At 39.7% G+C, this 18653-nt stretch overlaps 1 protein-coding gene across 2 annotated transcripts in view; it reads right to left on the bottom strand.

The window, feature by feature from the left end:
• Positions 1-18653, bottom strand: part of acvr2aa (activin A receptor type 2Aa) — a 179927-nt gene that overhangs the window by 29884 nt on the left and 131390 nt on the right. The window contains exons 4-7 of one of the 2 annotated variants that reach the window (XM_072579748.1): positions 14490-14644; positions 3031-3054; positions 1479-1622; positions 1206-1349 (exon numbers count right to left, since the gene is read on the bottom strand). In XM_072579748.1, coding sequence (XP_072435849.1) covers positions 1206-1349; positions 1479-1622; positions 3031-3054; positions 14490-14644 — 467 coding nt within the window. The remainder of the gene's footprint in view (positions 1-1205; positions 1350-1478; positions 1623-3030; positions 3055-14489; positions 14645-18653) is intronic. The other variant, XM_072579749.1, reaches the window with a different exon arrangement.

Below are 18653 nucleotides of genomic sequence, written 5' to 3'. Positions count from 1 at the left end.
TTTGTCAGGCATGACCTTCCCCTTACTATATCCATGCTGACTTGTTCTAATCCCACCCTGCACTTCCAAAAATTTAGAAATCTCATCCTTAATGACGGATTCAAGAATTTTACCTACAACAGAGGTTAGGCTAATTGGCCTATAATTTTCCACCTTTTCTCTTGATCCTTTCTTGAACAAGGGGGTTACAAAAGCGATTTTCCAATCATCTGGGACTTTCCCTGACTCTAGTGGTTTTTAAAAAGATCATAACCAACGCCTCTGCTATTTCCTCAGATACCTCCCTCAGAACTCTTGGTGTAGCCCATCAGGGCCAGGACATTTATCGATTTTTAGACCTTTTAGCTTTTCTAGCACTCTTTTGTAATGTCTACCATACTCAACTCTGCCCCCTGACTCTCGTTAATTGTTGGGATATTACTCATGTCTTCCACTGTGAAGACTAACACAAAGTACTTCAGCTATTTCCATATCTCCCAGCACTAGCCTTACTGCATCAATTTGGAGTAGCCCAATTTCTACTTTTGCCTCTAGTTTGTTTCTTATGCATTGAAAGAAACTTTTACTATCATTTCAAATATTACTGGCTAGCTTACCTTCATATTCGATTCTCTCCTTCCTTATTTCTCTCTTTGTTATCCTCTGTTTGTTTTTGCAGTCTTCCCAATCTTTTGATTTCCCAGTGCTCTTGGCCACTTTATAGGATCTCTTTTTTTTCTTTGATACATTTCCTGACTTGCTTTGTCAGCCATGGCTGTTTAATCCACTTCACCCCACCCCCACCAGATAATTTTTTTTTACTTTGGGATGAACCTCTGTGCTGTGTTTTTAATTACGCCCCAATTAGTCAAATCTGAAATGTAATTCCTTTCACAACAAAAACGAATTAAATCTTTATTCATCTTGGGTTTTCTTCTTCTGGCTCTTAAAGATGGGGGTTTTCTACTGAAAAAACTGAAGGCATCAGCAATTATCTGTTGAAATGCAAAATTAAGGAGGATACTTGATCACACATCAACAACCTCCACTGGCTAAATGAGCTTATGATCAGCTTCAGAACCATCCAACGCCCAGTGAGCATCTTTGTAGCATGAGAAGGATTACAATCATTTACTTGGTGGTTAATCTGATAGTTTTTGACAATTGACAGAAATTTAGGCATCGACACTAAAAAAGCCAAAATCTCTCAAACCACAATACTCTACCTTTTCATGGAAGGTAGTTACCAACCACAACTCCACATCTATGTTTGTGCCTCTTTTCTCTGCACCAATGAAGTGCAAAAGATTTTCATGGTTCATTCCAGGTTGACTGTATATTTCATATTCATTTTGCCAGGACTGTTTGTCCTAGAGAAACAGAAACGGTACAGCATTGTAAACTATTATTGAACAAATTGCCATAATTCACGAACAAGGATAAATATTTTTATTAGAAAGGCTACACACTTCTCAGTCATTGCAAGGGAGGCTTTTTACCTGAATTGGAAATATTTTAACTGCCACATATTCATTCAGTAGTTGAGCTTTCCATACACAACCAAAGCGCCCTCTGGCCTTAAGTTCTAGTAACTGCAATGGTTTTAGACCAAGCATAGGAGAAGGTGGTGTTGGCCCTGGATCCTACAAAGAAAGATTTAAATACAGCTTTAGAACCTGTACATGACAGCATTAATGACTGGAGGGAGATTAAAGAAAGGCAAAAATTAACAATCAGAAGTCATTCCCTGAATATCTCTGCAAAATCTCAGTAGCTCTTTTTTCCTGCAGTAACAATGTTAAAACGACTGGAGGTTTGAATGGTATGTAAACGATGTACATCCTTCAAATTTTTTCAAAAATTAAAGACCCAAAGAAAGTGAAAATTGCACCAAACCTATCCTAAAAAAGACTGCAATCATGTTAAAATTATTTCAAGTTGAGCTATTCACTTCACTTTTCGAGCGTTCCTTCAGATTACTATCCAAAGAGAGCTTATTTACATTCATGAATTGGATATTACTTGATCAGTACTGTCCAAACATGAAACAGTAATGTCACTAGGTGTTGTCTCATTATAGTATATTTTCATGTTTTCAAAATCAATTTTCAATTTGGCATACTGTTTGTTCACCACGAAGTGAGAAAATAAAATTCATACCAGGAATTCCCACATATGACCATTACTTTGGGTATACTGTTGGGAATGACAATGAAGAAAGCTTTATTGCAGTAAAGGGAGATGAATGCACTGTAAAATTTTAATGCACATCCCAGTATTTGTTCACAGAAGTGCAAAGAACAAGCTTTTGGTTCTTACGTCAGCAGTGGGCCAAACCGAAACAGAAGGAATGGTTTGCCAATTCAAGTACAATTGTTAAAAACAATACATTAATGAGCAGGTTAAATGGAAACATTTCCACTAAATCTCAAAACCTTAATTAGTTGAAATAAAGCATTTAAAACGATAGTCATCTTCAGCTTTACACAATTAATGAAATCATATTCAATGTAGAAATGGGAAAAAAATGACAAAAAGAATCTACACATGACAAAAATATACTTATAATTGAAGAACCAAATAAAACATTCATATCATGCTTCAGAATGTGTATTAAAAAAGACACTGCCCAAAATTTATCTATCCTTCTACAAATGAAATTATTCGGTAGCATAAAACTATTGGCAACATAAAGATTTTCAAAACTATGCACCAAAAAATAGTGGATCTATTACAATTCAACTGAAATTTAAAGGGTTAGGTTAAATTGAGAATTTATAGCATTTCATTGCAGTTGTCAAAATAGCAATATTACAAGTTTTATTTTAATAGAAATGCAATGTAATTATTTCAGTCAAAGTACGATACAACTGTTTTAGTCAACTATGTTTATAAATTTTGTTAAAAATGACCAGATTTAATATTTCACACTGAAAATAGAATGACTTGCTTCATGCAGCAGTGTTACGGTCAAAAGAAAAATTTCCCTTCAATACTACAGATAATCTAATTTCTAAAAACTTGAAGGAATCTAAGTTAAACTTATCTTACCTCTATCTCTATATGAAAGGCATGCTTGAGAAAAGGAAAGCGAAAAAAATTACTATTTGGACAAAGCATGAAGCCAAAACAGATAGAAGTAGGTTAAGCAGATGATGAATGCTCTGGAAGGGACATGACATTATGTTATAGTCTGTCAAATGTCAGTAGCTGACACAAAATTCAAAATCTGCAAGACTAAAGCATGCTCAGTTATACTTGTCTACAGTAATGCTTTCTATAGGTATACACCAGAGCACACAAAGTTAAAGAAAAAAATCAAAGGCTTTGAAGATAGTGGGAATTGATTAAATGGGCAACATTATTTCATAGATCTAATGTGACCCTTGGTCCAACTGAATCTCTCTAGGTAGCCCATACTGTGTGAAGAAAGCTACTAACTCCTCTGCCACCTTTTTTGCCTTGATACGCCGCAATTGAATTGCCTCCAGAAATCTGGTAGACACATCCATTATGGTTAACAAGTACTGGTTCCCACTTTTAGTTCTCAGGAGGGGACCTAAACAATCAATTATAACCTGCACGAAAGGCTCTTCAAATGCGGGAATTAGCAACACAGGTGCTGGTTTTATTACTACCTGTGGCTTACCTATCATTTGACACGTAAGACAAGTTCGGCAAAAGTTAACCATATCCTTGAGCGTTTCAGGCCAATAAAAATGCTTTTGCACCTTAGTCGGAGATTTTCATACCCTGAGGTGACCTCCTACAGGTAGTTCATGTGTTATCCTTAACACCTCCTGTCTGTATGCTACCAGCAACACAACTGATGTACCGACTCATTTCTACTCTGCACCAATCTGTTATGGTCGCCATTTCCGTCTGAGGATTCCATCTTTCAGTTAATAACCTTCCGAAATGTTCTCTGCCTCCTTTTCAGAGTACGCATTCACATATATAACTTATATTGTCTTATCTTATTGTTGCAAGTCTCTTAGCCTTTCAGGACAAAACACTTCTGTCTAACCCTCTGCCTGTTCAGGTTTTTCCTGCACCATTACATCAAACAGGATATCAGCAAACTGAACTTCAATTTCTTTGTCTTTCTCTTTTCTTTTCACTTCGTGCTGTGACTTATGATAGGGGGATCTGGTTACCACACAGTCTGGGAAAATACCAGGATATTTCTGTTTTAACTCCTGTTTCTTGGTCTTCTCCACAACAAGGGGTGTCACTCCAACCTTGGTTCCTGCCAAATCATTCCTAAGAACAAACTGAATTCCTGGAACCGACACTATCAATCCCACTGCAACTTCCCCAGTCTTGAGTTGGCATTCCAACCTGATCTTACATAGGGGAATGCTAAATTTCTGTCCATCTATCCCACAAACTATCACACTCTCGGGCAACAGATCAGAAAGAGTGCATATTCATTCATCCCTAACTATCAGCGACTGGTTAGATCCTGTATCTATCAAAATTATAACTTCTTGTCCTTTTCCCCGTTCTGTGTAAATGTTACCCACAGAGGATAATTCTTTGTAGAGATCAGGTACTAACTCCATAACAAGCTCTTGCCTAGGCTTTGCACTCTTGTGCAGCTCCTCAGCTCTTCTTGGAGTCTCCTTTACCACTGCCACTGGTTTAGCTTCTTTTACCACATCTTTTCCCAGAGCGCTTTTCTTTAGTGATCATCACTGTGACTTTTGTGTGTCCCACTTTACCATAGTGGAAACATCTGAGGCCTTTCACCTTCTTTCCATCCTCTTGGGCTTCTTTTTTAATCCTGTGGTAAATTCTTACAAGTGCTCTCTACTCTTGGTTTCGTAGTGAAGGATCTCCCCTTCTCCCAATTTCTATCTCTCACAGGACAAAATTCTGGCCAGAAGCTTGTCTTATGCACCAAGATGTATTAATCAACTAATTCTGCTGCCCTTCTCACATCCTGAACTTTGTTCCTCCGCGTGAATTCTTACTTTCTCTGGAGATGAGTTTTTAAACTCCACCAGTAGAATAATCTTCGAGTCTCAAAGGTCTTACTATTTTCAAAGCACACACCCATCTATGAAAATGACTGTGTTTAATTCTTTCAAACTTAATGTAAGTCTGACCTGGTTCCTTCTTCGAGTTTCTGAACCGTTGTCTTTATGGTCCTGGTACCAATTCACAAGCACTTAAAATAGCCTGTTTAATCTCTTCATAATCTCTAGACACCTCATCTGACAGTGTGGCAAATAGCTCACTCGCTCTGCCTACCAGTTTAGTCCGCACTAGCATTACCCATAAATCCTCAGAACACGCCACCTGCGTAGCCAATTTTTCAAATGAAATAGAAATGGCTTCAACATCTTTCTCATCAAAATGTGGCATAGTTTTGACATATCTGCATATATCACTACCTTCTCTTTTAATCTCCATCCAGTTAACTTGACCTGGCTGACTAAGTCTCAACTTCAACTTCAAATTCTCTCTCTTCCTGCTCTGCTAAGAATCCTGTCTCTTTCTTTTTCTTCTCTTTCTCTCCCATTCTTCTCTCTCTTTACTCAACCAAGAACCTTCTCTCTCTTTCCTTCTCTTTTTCCTCTCTCCCTTTGTTTATTGTCTAACTCCATTTTCCTCAATTGTAATTTAAGTTTTTCTACCTCTATTGAACTTGAATGTTTCTCTGATACACCTAATTGTTTGAGTAACTCTCTTACAATTTCAGCTTTACTTTTGCCCTTGGTTAAACCCAAATCTAATTTATTTCGTAATTCTAAAAGTATGGCCTTTTTCTTTCCTTCTTAACTTTCTTGGCAAATCTGAGAATCATCTTCAAATCCAGAATCTTTTTAGCAATTTTAAAAACCATTTCTCTCACCTTTAATTTAATCAACCACAAGACACCAAAATTAAACTAATTCTCTCACTTGCATTTTATTTAAGGATCTAGGACACTAACCTGCAAGTGCTTAAGTCTGTTAGGATTTTTCGCACCCCCAAATCTATTCAAATTTATCTAAACCAGTTCAAATCACAAATCCAAGACCCAAATTGCAGACAAAAGCCCCCAAATCATTCAAATCCCGACAAGGATTCACCACCTGTTACGACACAAGGTAAACACCCCCCCGCCCCAATAATTTTAAACCAGCAACACAAAGGATTTATCTGTGAAAATTCAAGAGGCCAAGAACTATTTCAAGTAAAAATTAACATATTTATTTCTAGAAGTATAACAGAGAATAATTAACTAATAACTATTTACAACTCCTTCCTCTGACCTATCCTTTACTTTCTCTTCTATAATACTAGTCCAATAAAACCCCCAATTAAGATTTACTGAAAAATGCAAATTTCAAAACCAACGAGCTGTCGAATCTTCTCTTTGCAGATTTGCTCTCCAGGTCTGTGTCAATGTTTTTTCCTGTGTAAACTCCTTCTCTGGACAGGTACCTCAGACAGTTCTGACTAGCAGTCTACATCTGTTGGTCTTTTGGCAGTTCTCTCCCAACTGTTCAATTTTTCCTGGTCTTATACCCCCAAAGCATTGGATTGTGTCATTGGCTTTTAATATTGTCAATACACTAAATTCAACCTTGATTGGAGTTTGGTATTTTTTAAGAGTATAATTTAAACTGATTGGCCTAATACAAATTTGTTTCTGTCTCCAGGCATCCACCTACACTAGCTGCGAGCCTTTAACTTTCTTAAAGGTACAGTACATCCACATCTTCATAACAATGGGCAAATGCTTTAGCTAAAATAGCACAACAATATTGTGAATGCAGATGCATGTTCTCAAAATGCTTTTCAGAGTCTTGTTTGCTGACTATCACATCACTATGCTGCCACTACACATTTCTGCATTTAAAGCAGAAGTGTGGTCCTCGTAACAATGCCAGCAACATTAAAACCAACAATTCTGTGACTTGACTAAACAGTCGGTGTCTAGCATTCCCAAACAAAGGGAAAAAGCAAAATGAGACATACTCGAAATACCACTGATTTGAAGTAAGCTTCAACGTAATGGGACCTGTTACTGAAGTCAAGCAGTGTGCTCTTAAGAAAACTCTGAAGTCAGTCAGAGCCGCTCAAAGTAAAGTCCAACTAATTGCTATACTGTGCACAAGTGAATACCAGTTACAATTGTGCCTATAATGCTAACATATTAAGATTCTCTTCAACATGTGAAATATGAAGGATCAAGAAAAGCAACAGGTCCATCAAGAAAGAAATTGACTGAAATCAATGAAAAGGGGAAATCATCATTGACTGCAATAAACAGTTAGATGGTTAGACCATGACCTTAAGGCATTCTCTAAGAAAAGCACTCTTACTAAAGTGAGACACCTCAGAGTCTCTGTCGTATTAGAGTTGGACACGATATCCATAGTTTGGGAGCTTTGCAACTGACCTTCTTGGCATGGGCAAAGCTTCAGTTAAACCAGCACAACTGCAGTATCGGCAAAAATCTCTCAGTTTCTGTGGGAGGGTGGGGGCAGTGCTCTAGAAAATGCATGATGCAAAGGTTGTGACCCTGTAAAAGAACCAAGGGCATCTGAATAATTTGAACAATTAACAATCATTGAATCATTTCTCTGCTCAGCACTGTGTAAAAGGTGTTTTTCTGTTTTGCTCTCATCAGACTGCAGATCATGGCTGAACACATTTATGCCAAACTTCAAGATGGTTTCACAACACAAAGGTCTGAAGTTAACATGATCTTCTTAGGCTGGCAACAGCAATGCTGGGAACAAAGAAGACTATATTCCTTCATCAGTCTCAACAAGGCATCCAATCATATGAACTGCAGTAATTTAACCTGCTTGAGAAAAATGGCCACTGCCCAAGCTGGTTAATGCCTTTTCTAATGACATGGTGAAGAACAAGATCAGTTAAGACAAAACAAAACAAATCCCTCTGAAATTCATACGAGTCAAAAAGGGTAGCATTCAAACATTGACTCTCAGGCATGTTCTTCTCTTTGCTGCTGTCATGTGCCTTCACATCTATAGGCCTACCTACATAAATAGTAAAACTGTTTAACCTTGCCCAACTAAAATCGTAGACAGTAGTGTGTCAGGTTCACAGCACAGCTGCTAGTGCTATAATAACATACCATGCCTGCAGCAGCAAAAGGGAGTTTGGTTTGACCATCAGCATGAGGAAAAAAGCTGGGAATTGCACCATTGCCAATGCCAATAACTGATTGCCAATGTTATGCGGCAGATTGTGATAGCCATAGGATACAGGCTGTTCTGCAATAACACAACAGCTGTGCTCCTCTACAACCTCACGCTATAGAAAATCCACTATAGAAAACTGCTATGGAAAATCTCGCTGTAGAAGATCACCAATAGGAAATCACTATACTCATTCAGTAGAAAGTTTGCATTACCCAAACAATGTCCACAATTGGTCAATTGCACGCACGCTGACGAAACACACATTATAGCAGAATGACCTGTACCTAAACTCCACAATCTGCCACTTGATGCTGTTACGTCATATGAAAGCCAAGAAAGAATGTCGAATCTGACAACATCAAACTGCGATCTACCAAGCCAACACACCAGTGCACTCTTCTGCAGTGGTGAGACCATGATAGCAAGGAGAAAAGTCTGAACAGTTTTTACTTTTGCTGTCTCAAATGTATCTTTAGCAGGACCAAAATCACAAACAGAGATCCTGCTGCTTGTTAGTTCCATCAGTACACTCTTATTGCTAAGCTAAAAACAAAATCTTCAATAGCTCAGCTTGTTCAGCAGATATATGACGACCATATACCCAAGGACCTTCTGTACAATGAACTGACGACTGGGTCATGATATCCTGGATATTTATATTTGTACAATAAATGACATCTGCAGTGGAAATGCAAGCATGGTGGTTACTGACATTGAAACTGGGAGACATTCACCTATAGCAGGGATGTCTAAAATATAATTGATCAGAAATGCAGTGGAAGAGATGTGCAGAAACAACAAGAAAAATCAGCTACTCAAAGTAAACAGAAATCAGTAAATTATACACATTCTTTCCCCACTGTTTTATCTGCAATAAATACAGGAAAAACTGCCATGCCACAGAAGAGTTTGTGAGCCATACCTGACCATGATAACAGACTTGACCAATCAACAAACTACTATTTTACAGGATTGAAGGCTGCCACACAGCACAACAATTCTTCAGTTTTGATAGACCATAGTTACTCATGGAAGCCGAATTGAGAGTTGCAGGATCTGTTCAAGATCTATCAGATTTAGCAGAGTGAATTTTCTAGATAACGCAATGGTTGGTACACTGTGGATAATCACAAAATTATATGACAGAGTCTTTTCTCTCTAGCATGGCGCAGTGGCTATTCCAATCAACATGGTTGTGGACAAATGCTGGCCAACAGGTGAACTGCTGACGGCAAGTTCAATGAAGTTTTTCTCTCATTGGTTTCCTCATCACCAGAGGCCTCTCTAACAAATATGTCCTTCAACATTCAGCTATCTTATTCATTACTGGTGTCAGTCCTGGTGACACACAATATGAAGGAGTACAGATTCATCATCTGAGGGAGAACAGTGGGTGGTAATCAGTAGAAAGCTTTCTTGCTGATGTACGGCCTGGTACCACAAGACCCCATGGACTCTAGAGTCAATACTGAGAACTCCCAGATCAACTCCCTATCGGCTACATAAATCATTGTACCACTGACTGTGCTGGATTTGGCAAGCTGGTGGGACAAAATATATCCGGGTTATAATTTTGTGCAAATGACTATGCCCGGCCGTTGCGAAGACTTATAATTGTAAATTTATTCACGAAATTTAATTCCACCAAATGCTATGGTGGGATCTAAACCAGTGTTACCATAACAATCGTCTGGACCTTGGGATTACTATTGCAGTAACATTAGCACTATATACCTCTCAGGTTAGGATGATGCAGTGACAGTCAATTATACAATTATGGAAAGAAAATGCAGGTGTGTAGCATTATACCTTGTGATCTGAACTAGGATAATACTATTTTTTTTCCACACATGCCCTCATTAGTACTTCTCTGGTCTTTCAACATTTACTGAAAGAAAGCCAGATATAAGTTGGTAAACTTCATTACCTCACAGAAAGCAAGTGATAGTACAAATTAACTGGCATAACAAAGTCTAACTAAGTTTCAAATTCCATTTCTGGAGAAGAGGAATACTCAACCACAGCATCCTACATTAGTAAACTAACATTTCCTCATTGGTTTGGTGGTTCTGGCAAGTCCCATGCCAATGCAAGTTCTCTTTTGAAATGCAGGGTCCCTTCCTCGACCTTAAATGGAATAGTCATCCTGATCTTCTGCCTAGAAGATGTGACATGATCCTTCACTCAATCTCCACTGCGTTCAGGAACCTGCAAGCCTGTTAATCCAGAAATATGTAAATCAAGAACATATCACCCAGTGCTTTGAGGGGCTGGTCAAGGCCCATATCAACTCTAGCCTCCCACAATTCCCTGCAATTTGCCTACCGAGAAAACAGGTCCTCAGCAGATGCCTTTTCCTTAGCCCTACACTCAGAAACATCTGGATAACAAAGACACCAATGTCAAGCTCCTACTCATTGAAGGCAGAGCTGTAGTCAACACCATAGACGAACCTCAAAACACTGAGACCTAGGTCTCAGCTCCACCCTCTGCAACAAGATCCTCAATTTCCAGACTGCAATTACTGAAGAAAGACAACACCTCCTCCATGATAATGCTTAACACTGGCGACTCGCAAAGATGCATTCTTAGCCCCCATCATACTCCCATGACTGTGTAGCCAAATTCTGTACAAACGCCAACAACTTTGCTAATGACACCATTGTGATAGGCCGGATATCAAACAGTGATGAGTCAGAATACAAAAAGGAGATTAGAGTACTTGGTGTTGTAGTGCCATGATAACAATCTCTATCAATGTCAGCAAAACAAAAGAACGGATCACTGATTTCAGGAAGAAAGTAGAAGGATACGCCCCTATCTACATCAACGAGGCTGATGTGGAGAGTGTCAAGAGCGTCAAGTTCCTAGGAGTGACGATAACTAACAATCTGTCTTGTACCTCCCTCATAAATGCAATGGTCAAGGCAGTACAGTACTGCCTCTTCTTCCTCAGGCAGCTTAGGAAATTCAGCATGTCCATAATGACCCTCACCAACCTTTACAGATGCCCCACAGAAAGCATTCTATCCAGGTGCATAACAGTTTGGTACAGCAACTCCTGCGCCCAGGACCATAAGAAATGACAGACAGTAGTGCGCATAGTCCAGATCATCAGAGAAAACAATCTCCCGTCCACGGACTCCATTTACACTTCTTGTTCACAGGGAAAAGCTGCTACCATCACCTAAGACCCCTCCCACCCCCAGTAATGCTCCCTTCCAACCTCTTCCATTAGGCAGATGATACAGAAAGTTGAACACGAACACACAGACACACAGATTCAAGAACAGCTATTTCCCTGCTGTTATTAGACTGCTGAGTGAATTTCTCTAACTTCAAATAATGTTGATCTTGCCAACATTAATCTTGCTTTGTGCACCTCCTGTAAAGCCGTAACCTTGTATACCTCGCTCTGTAGCGCCCCATGATGTGTATGTCCTTGTTTATTAAAGATTGCCTGTACTGCTCGCAAAACAGAATTTTTCACTGTACTTCGGTATGTGCGTCTGCAAAAAAAATCTGTCAAATCAAATCAAGAATATAATGTCTGAAAGACGACCTACTGCTAGTTTGAAATGAAATGATAACAACTTACTGCACAGAAGCTGGTCAAAAAAGAGCTCAAGTTGTGATACTTACCTTGAACAAAACTTAATGACAAGACAAACTATACGGATCTATTCCTGTCGTATTGTATAGTAATAAATTTAAAATAAACACAGTAAGAATTTATGCAGATATCCCAAAGTCAAAAGAAAAAAAATCAAATCTAAACCTCATGACAAACATAGGTGAAGGAAATAATTTTTACAATTATGGATGTAGCTATACAGTTCACCATTCTGAAAATATATTCAATTGATTTTGCAAACAGCAGAGGGCACTAACTCATAACACTAATTGTAATAGTCTCAAAAATGGCTAAGTTCTGGCAATTTGATACATCAGAAAAACACATGCACCAGTCTATGATTTAAAAATTCCAACATTGTCAGACAGACTTGCCAAAGCATCTACATTTGAAACATTAACAGTTAAGAAAAGAAATGACAAAAAAAAATGTTCCATCTCTTAAAAATATTTTCGTTTCGGATTTTTCATTCCAGCATTAGTCAGCATTTTCTTTTTATTGATAGCCAAATTTTTATTTCTGGGTATACTGGTACAAATACAATAATGCCTTTATTCCAGGTACTGTCTAAAAAGAGGATGACTTGCTTCTAATCCAGTTTGGTGGATTCCCAGATGGCCAATTGTACAATGGACCTATCTTTAGACTCTGCAAGTGATGCCTGGCCGTGTGGATAGATGAGCTTTTGAAAGGTTCGTGTTCACTCTTTCCAATGTCTTGACTTTACCTCAGTGTTCCCGATGCAATCTCCTTGTGTCCCCTACACTTTCTTGGATAGTTTATACCACTTTCATCAGCTGGGAGGCAGAGCCTCCCATTAGTTAAGAGTTAGATATCTTCAGGATGCTTTGATGGAAAATCTAAAGTATTTGTGTTGTCTGCTAGACAGTCTGTTGCTCAACCAAGTTTTGAGTTGCCCCGAGAGTCCCTTCTCAAGCACGCAGACAACACATCCTGCCTTGCAGAGCTGGTTTAGTGAGATCAGCACCTCAGTGCTATGCACAGTGGCTTGGAAGAATGCCTTTCTGGCTACTCAATTTGGAATACCTTGCAAAGCACCATTGGTCAGTTACTGACGTCCAGAATGTGGGTGACACTTGTAACAGCACCCACTCAGGAACACAGTTCAGGTCATTGTCAACTTCTCCCCTGAATCAAATGAGAAATCTTGCCTCTTATAAAACTCATGGAAAACTTCATCCAACCAGCACCCACAGCACACCTTACACTATCAAGTGAGACAGACAACCAGATCATAGGAAATGTGGGCCACAGAGTAATTTTCTTTCAATGAAGGCAGACTGGATGAAAAAGTTAATCATTGCCTCCAAAGCATCAGCTCTGCTTTTAGCTGACTGAGTAAATGAGTACTCCAGAATCAGAATCTTAAACTTTAAACAGGAGCCATGGTTTACAGGCTGCAGTGATCCCCACATCACTTTATGTTTTGGAGGCTTGGATATGCTATAGTAGGCATCTCACTGTACTGGAAGAGTAAGTATTGCTTACTCTTTGTTGTTGCTACCACAAAAGATTAAGGCTGAGCAAATTAGACAAGGTTAAGATTGTGGGTGCTCACTATACATGCACAAAATGTGGATACGTTGTACCAAGCTTTCTAAGTTATGCTGATTCTACTCAAGAAGAAGGGAGAGTGAATTAGACTTTGCTATTATTCAGTCATAAATCTGTCCTTTTAAGGTTGGTGACAAAATTATGCTGAATGCAGGAGTAGGGACAGAGATCACTGGTTGTGGTATGGTTCCTGGCTGAGACCCTAAGCCCAAATGAACTAAAGTGAAGCTTGAAAGGGATCAGAAAGACTTAGAAGCATGTTGCCAGGGTTGGAATGTTATAAGGAGAGGCTGAATAGGCTGAGACTATTTTCCTCGAGGCATTGGAGACAGAGGGATGACATTATAGAAGTTTGTAAAATCATGAGGGGCATGGATTGGGTAAATAGACAAGGTCTTTTCCTCATGGTGGGGGATTCCAAAACTAGAAAGCTTTAGGGTATATGAATAGGTAGGGTATATGGGCTAAATGCTGGCAAACAGGACTAGATTTATTTAGAATATGCGGTTGGCATGGTCGAGTAGGACCTAACAGGCTGTTTCCACGCCATACAGCTCGGACTCTGCAGTTGCCCGCCAGTGCTCCAGGCCCCAGCCCCCAGCCGTTGGTCCTGCCGTAACCATTCTGAGCCATGGCTGAATGATAATCATTTCAATTCAAATTCACAATAAATCATTAACTGTAAGAATACACTCTAGGTAACGGGAGGACAGTAATGGACCAAATCAGTCCTCTGTTTGTTTCCCATGCAATACGAGCTTGGTTGAGCTGTTTGTTAATTGTTTCCTTGGAACCATATTCTTTATAACCTTCAAATCTGGTTAAAACCATGAAATATTTGGAAGCAAAAAGAACTATGAAGCAATAGATTAATGAAGCCAAAAGGTTTCAAGTCCTTTAGTAAAGTGTGGAGCTCTACTTGTCATTAACCTGGTATCCAAGTTTAGTGTGTAAACAATTTTGTTTGTTAATAGATGATGCTCCATTCCAGAATTACAAATAAGCATTCTGAATAGGCAAAAATCAAGGATAGAATCATTAGTTGGCAAAACTACTCTTAACATACACTTGAAATTTTTTTTTATGCATTCGAGTTAAAAAAGATGAATTGATGAAGTGACTTTGAGCTATACCTGAGTTGGTACAAGTACTGGTGGATATGCCAATTTGTGATGCCTATACATCCAGAAAGAGAACAACACAACAACAGCAAACCCCATGATGGGTACCAGTGAATATAGCAAAATGGTCAACAGCGGAGGCCTTGATGGGACTGGATTTGATGTTGCTGTAGAGGAAAAGAAAACGTAATTAGATATTTCATAGCGAGTGAGTTATGTCACACAGACAATAATTCTAAAGATTTAAATCACTTAATGGTTATAACATTGGATTGAACTAGATTTGAAATTCTATTTTTAAAATAAGAACAGTTAAGTGTCCCATTTCAGTTACTATATATTTCTTTAGCCTTAATAAAATTACTAATTGTGAACCTTAGATACCAAATTTCAATTGTGTTCAAATATAAACAGTGGAAGAATTTTTGTTTTAGCATGACAATTCAATTAGCATTAATAGTTACAGAACACAGTATATCTAATCTATAGAATCTAAGCAAGAAACTAATGTAGTGATTTCCTAACATTTTCCCACTGTGACCCCACTTCAAGACTTGAAAATTGTTGTTGCCCCAGAGTAAGAACTGAGAGCATGGTGGGGCGTGGGAGAAGATGAAACTATAAGAAAAGGCCTGCTTTTGGTAAAGTTAAGGAAAGCACATTTATTAAAACTCGGAGAGTTTCCAAGTGACTACTGTTGCCCAGAGCTAGCAACCCCACTTGGTCCCACACAATTTCACTAAGTCCGGATTTAATACATGGAATTTAGTTACTGAAAATTGGATATAACTTGATTTTAACACATCTGATATTAGTCTAAGAAACAGCGATAGCTCAGGTGGCATAAAATTTTATTTTAGATCAGATTACTTAGAGTGTGGAAACAGGCCCTTCGGCCCAACAAGTCCTTAAACAATTCCTGAAATATCACAAATTTGAGGTGCCTTCTTATTCTAACAGCTTGTCTAGAATTAAGTATACCTTTAATTTTGCCAACAAGCCCTCCCCAGCAGGGTGTGATTTGCTCTTCATTCATGCTAACCACTTTTGCTATCAAATTAGACTTAATGTGCATGAATACAGTCAACTTTTGCATTTATTTTTCAGTGAGAGAAAAATAGAAAACTTAGGAGACCCTAATTCAAAATACAAGAACTCAGTTTTAATTGGCAACTTTTTCCCCACAATTCCAGTATTTAGTGACAGTTGGAAAAGTCAAAAAGGTAAACAAATTAATTCTGTAATTTTTTGAGGATAAAACTTGGCTCTTCATTTTCTGAAAATTAAGAATGAAGTTCCAAAAGCAAATCATGTTACTGTAAAGCATTTCATGCGATTGAATAACAGAATAAATCACCAAATGCCAACCAAAATGCAGAACTGAACTCGACATCTGCTGAACAAAGCTCATTGGCAGTACATGTTTAAACCAAACAATCCCTGGCATTTCAAATTCATAAAACAATATACTGGAAGAACACCAAGTTCCATAATTAAAACTAGAAATACACAATCCTGAATGGTGCAGAATCAGATGCTAAATTATTGAGACCTTCTGCTTGTTAATATCATCCTTGTTAAAAGGTTCTTGTTCAAAAGGCATATAGTTTCCATAAGTATGTCACATTCCATAGAAATCAAAAAATCTGTACGTGATCTGGATTTCAGATAACATAGTTTAAATATTTACAGTTGCAGAAATCTACACTCTGGAATATACACACATACAACGTAGGAGCAGGAATAGACTTTTTGGCAGTTGAGATTACTCCACCATTCAATAAGTTCATGATTGATCTCATTGCGATCTCAACTCCCTATTCCCATCCACCGCTGATAGCCCTGCTCCCACGTTAGTCACATGACCCATTTGCAAAACCAGATGTATGCTGAAAATGTGTGCTGGAAAAGCGCAGCAGGTCAGGCAGCATCCAAGGAGCAGGAGAATCGATGTTTCGGGCACGAGCCCTTCTTCAGGAAAAGCCCTGAAGGGCTCATGCCCGAAACGTCGATTCTCCTGCTCCTTGGATGCTGCCTGACCTGCTGCGCTTTTCCAGCAACACATTTTCAGCTCTGAACTCCAGCATCTGCAGTCCTCACTTTCTCCCAAAACCAGACATATACCAATACTGAAATGTAGAACATATAAAAAAGTGATACTGTGCAGTCGAACATAACAATAAATATACACAGAACTCGAACATGAAATAGTCTATTCTTTTTCAAGAAACAATATCACAGATGCTATAAACCTAAAATAAAAAGAGAAATTGCCGAAACCACCTCAGTAGTTCAGACATCATCTGTGAGAAAAAAAATAGTCAACATTTCAGGTTAATGATAGGCAATCCGAAGTTGAAAAAGGTAATGAATAGATTTTTAGGAAGGAGAAGAGTGGGACAAGGGCAAAGGAAGGTCTGCAACACGCTGAAGGCAGGACTGAGTGAATGACAGAACAGTTAGTTTTACAGAGCCAAAGGGAAGGTGATACAGCAAGGAACAAGGAAACAAATGACTGACAGTGCAAGCATGTTGTTGGAAAGTAAAAAGAAGCAAAGATCCACTGAGAACATGACATGGCACATCAAGTTATTCACTATGAGAACAGTATTGGGTCACTCAACTTGAAAGGTCAACTCTGATTTCTCTCCACAAATGCTGCCAGACCTGCTGAGCTTTTCCAACATTTTTTTTTGACTGTGATTTACAGCATCCACAGTTCTTTTGGTTTCCAAAACATATGCATAGTTTCACTTTTTAATTTGACGAAGTGCAACAAATTAAATGAGAAATTGGTCTGAGAGACCAAGTTCAACCAGGAAACCGGTTGGGACTATATGAAAGGAAGAACCGGAAAGCTCCTGTGGTGCAGTGGCAGTATCCCTGCCTTTGAGCCAGGTGGCCTGGGTTCAAGCCCCGCCTATTCCAGGAGTTTGTAATAACATCTCCGAACAGGATGATTAGAAAAACAAAAATAGCTCTCAGGCTGCCCTAAAGTGGGATGTATGTGCAGAGAGCTTGAGCCTCCGTGCTGAAGTGATGATTAGGGTGGGAACTGGAAACTTTGCACACAAGCATTTTGTTCCATTGATAAGGTGCTACATATGCAAGATCAAATGCTTTGAAGTGCAAAAGTTGATCAGCGTACAACTTCAATGTAAATTAGAAACTCATTTAGATCATTTAATCAGTTTGAGGAGCAGGGATAGGCCATAGAGTCTCTTGAACCAACTCCATGCCCAAATAAACTGCAGCCTGAACTCCACTGCTTTCCATAATCCTCATTTAACTGGCAGGTCTAAAACTGAATATCTTTAAAGCTGACTTTCCACTGCTCTCTAGAGAACAGAATTACAAGGATTAAGGTTTATTTGCTGTGAAAATAGATGTTCCAGTATCTCACATAATAGGAAAAGTCTATCACCATGTAATGAGTTTTAATCATTTGGACATGTTATCGCATCCCTCCAGTTCAGGTGGGACTTAAACCCAGGGGGGAGAGAGAGTGAGAGAGCGAGAGCGCGTGAGAGAGAGAGCGAGCGTGAGGGGAGAGAGAGAGAGAGCGAGAGAGAGAGAGAGCGAAAGCGCGTGAGAGAGAGAGCGAGCGCGTGAGAGAGAGAGCGAGAGCACGTGAGAGAGAGAGCGAGAGCGCGTGAGAGAGAGAGAGCGAGCGCGTGAGAGAGAGAGAGCGAGCGAGAGCGAGAGCGAGAGAGCGAGCGCGCGAGAGAGAGAGAGAGAGAGAGAGCGAGCGCGCGAGAGAGCGAGAGCGAGCGAGCGAGAGAGAGCGCGCGAGAGCGCGCGAGAGCGAGAGCGAGCGCGCGAGAGCGAGAGCGAGCGCGCGAGAGAGAGAGCGAGCGCGCGAGAGAGCGAGCGCGCGAGAGAGAGCGCGAGAGAGAGCGCGAGAGAGCGAGAGCACGTGAGAGAGAGAGCGAGAGCGCGTGAGAGAGAGAGAGCGAGAGAGAGAGCGCGAGAGAGCGAGAGCACGTGAGAGAGAGAGCGAGAGCGCGCGAGAACGAGCGAGAGCGCGCGAGAACGAGCGAGAGCGCGCGAGAACGAGCGAGAGAGAGCGCGCGAGAGCGAGAGAGAGCGCGCGAGAGCGAGAGAGAGCGCGCGAGAGCGAGAGAGAGCGCGCGAGAGCGAGAGAGAGCGCGCGAGAGAGCGAGCGCGCGAGAGAGA

The sequence above is a fragment of the Chiloscyllium punctatum genome, chromosome 10 (assembly GCF_047496795.1).
Source record: "Chiloscyllium punctatum isolate Juve2018m chromosome 10, sChiPun1.3, whole genome shotgun sequence".
In the NCBI taxonomy this organism is placed as follows: domain Eukaryota; kingdom Metazoa; phylum Chordata; class Chondrichthyes; order Orectolobiformes; family Hemiscylliidae; genus Chiloscyllium; species Chiloscyllium punctatum.
This window is presented reverse-complemented; position numbering and strand designations above follow the sequence as displayed.